General features: G+C 66.5%; 1 protein-coding gene across 1 annotated transcript in view; it reads right to left on the reverse strand.

Moving 5' to 3' along the window:
• ATP8B2 (ATPase phospholipid transporting 8B2) overlaps positions 1-498 on the reverse strand; it is a 31,057-nt gene that overhangs the window by 3,147 nt on the left and 27,412 nt on the right. The window contains exon 28 of the mRNA XM_006923662.3: positions 4-184. Coding sequence (XP_006923724.3) covers positions 4-184 — 181 coding nt within the window. The remainder of the gene's footprint in view (positions 1-3; positions 185-498) is intronic.

Raw genomic sequence — 498 nt, forward strand, 5'->3', positions numbered from 1 at the left:
GGCTCTGCCCCGCGCCCGCCGCCCCGCGCACCCCCAGCGCACCCCCAGCTCACCGTGTCAGAGAGCCCCGGCCTCAGGTGCAGCTTGAGGAACCGGAAGGCGACCACGGGCAGGACGCACACGGCCGCGGTGAGCGCGATGGTCAGCCACACGGCCGGCTGCGCCAGGGTGTTCTGCGCATTACCTGCGACGCAGAGGAGTCAGGGTCTTGGGAGTCGCCAAGGAGACCGTTCCCGCATCTGTCCCCGCACCCCAGCCCCGCATCTGTCCCCGCACCCCAGCCTCACATCCGACGTCGTCCTGGCTCCCGCCGCGCCCAGCTCCCCCAAGCGGTTATCTCCAAATCTGGCTCTACTGCCCACCTCCTGGCCCAGCTTCAGACCTGCTTCTCTAGCTGCTGATTGTGACATCTCTGCTGAACATCCGGGAGGCATTTCATGTCAAATGGCCAAAAGCAAACTACTGGTTCCTCCGCCCCCGTCTTCCCCAGCCCAGGAA

The sequence above is a fragment of the Pteropus alecto genome, unplaced genomic scaffold (assembly GCF_000325575.1).
Source record: "Pteropus alecto unplaced genomic scaffold, ASM32557v1 scaffold49, whole genome shotgun sequence".
NCBI classification, from domain to species: Eukaryota; Metazoa; Chordata; class Mammalia; order Chiroptera; family Pteropodidae; genus Pteropus; species Pteropus alecto.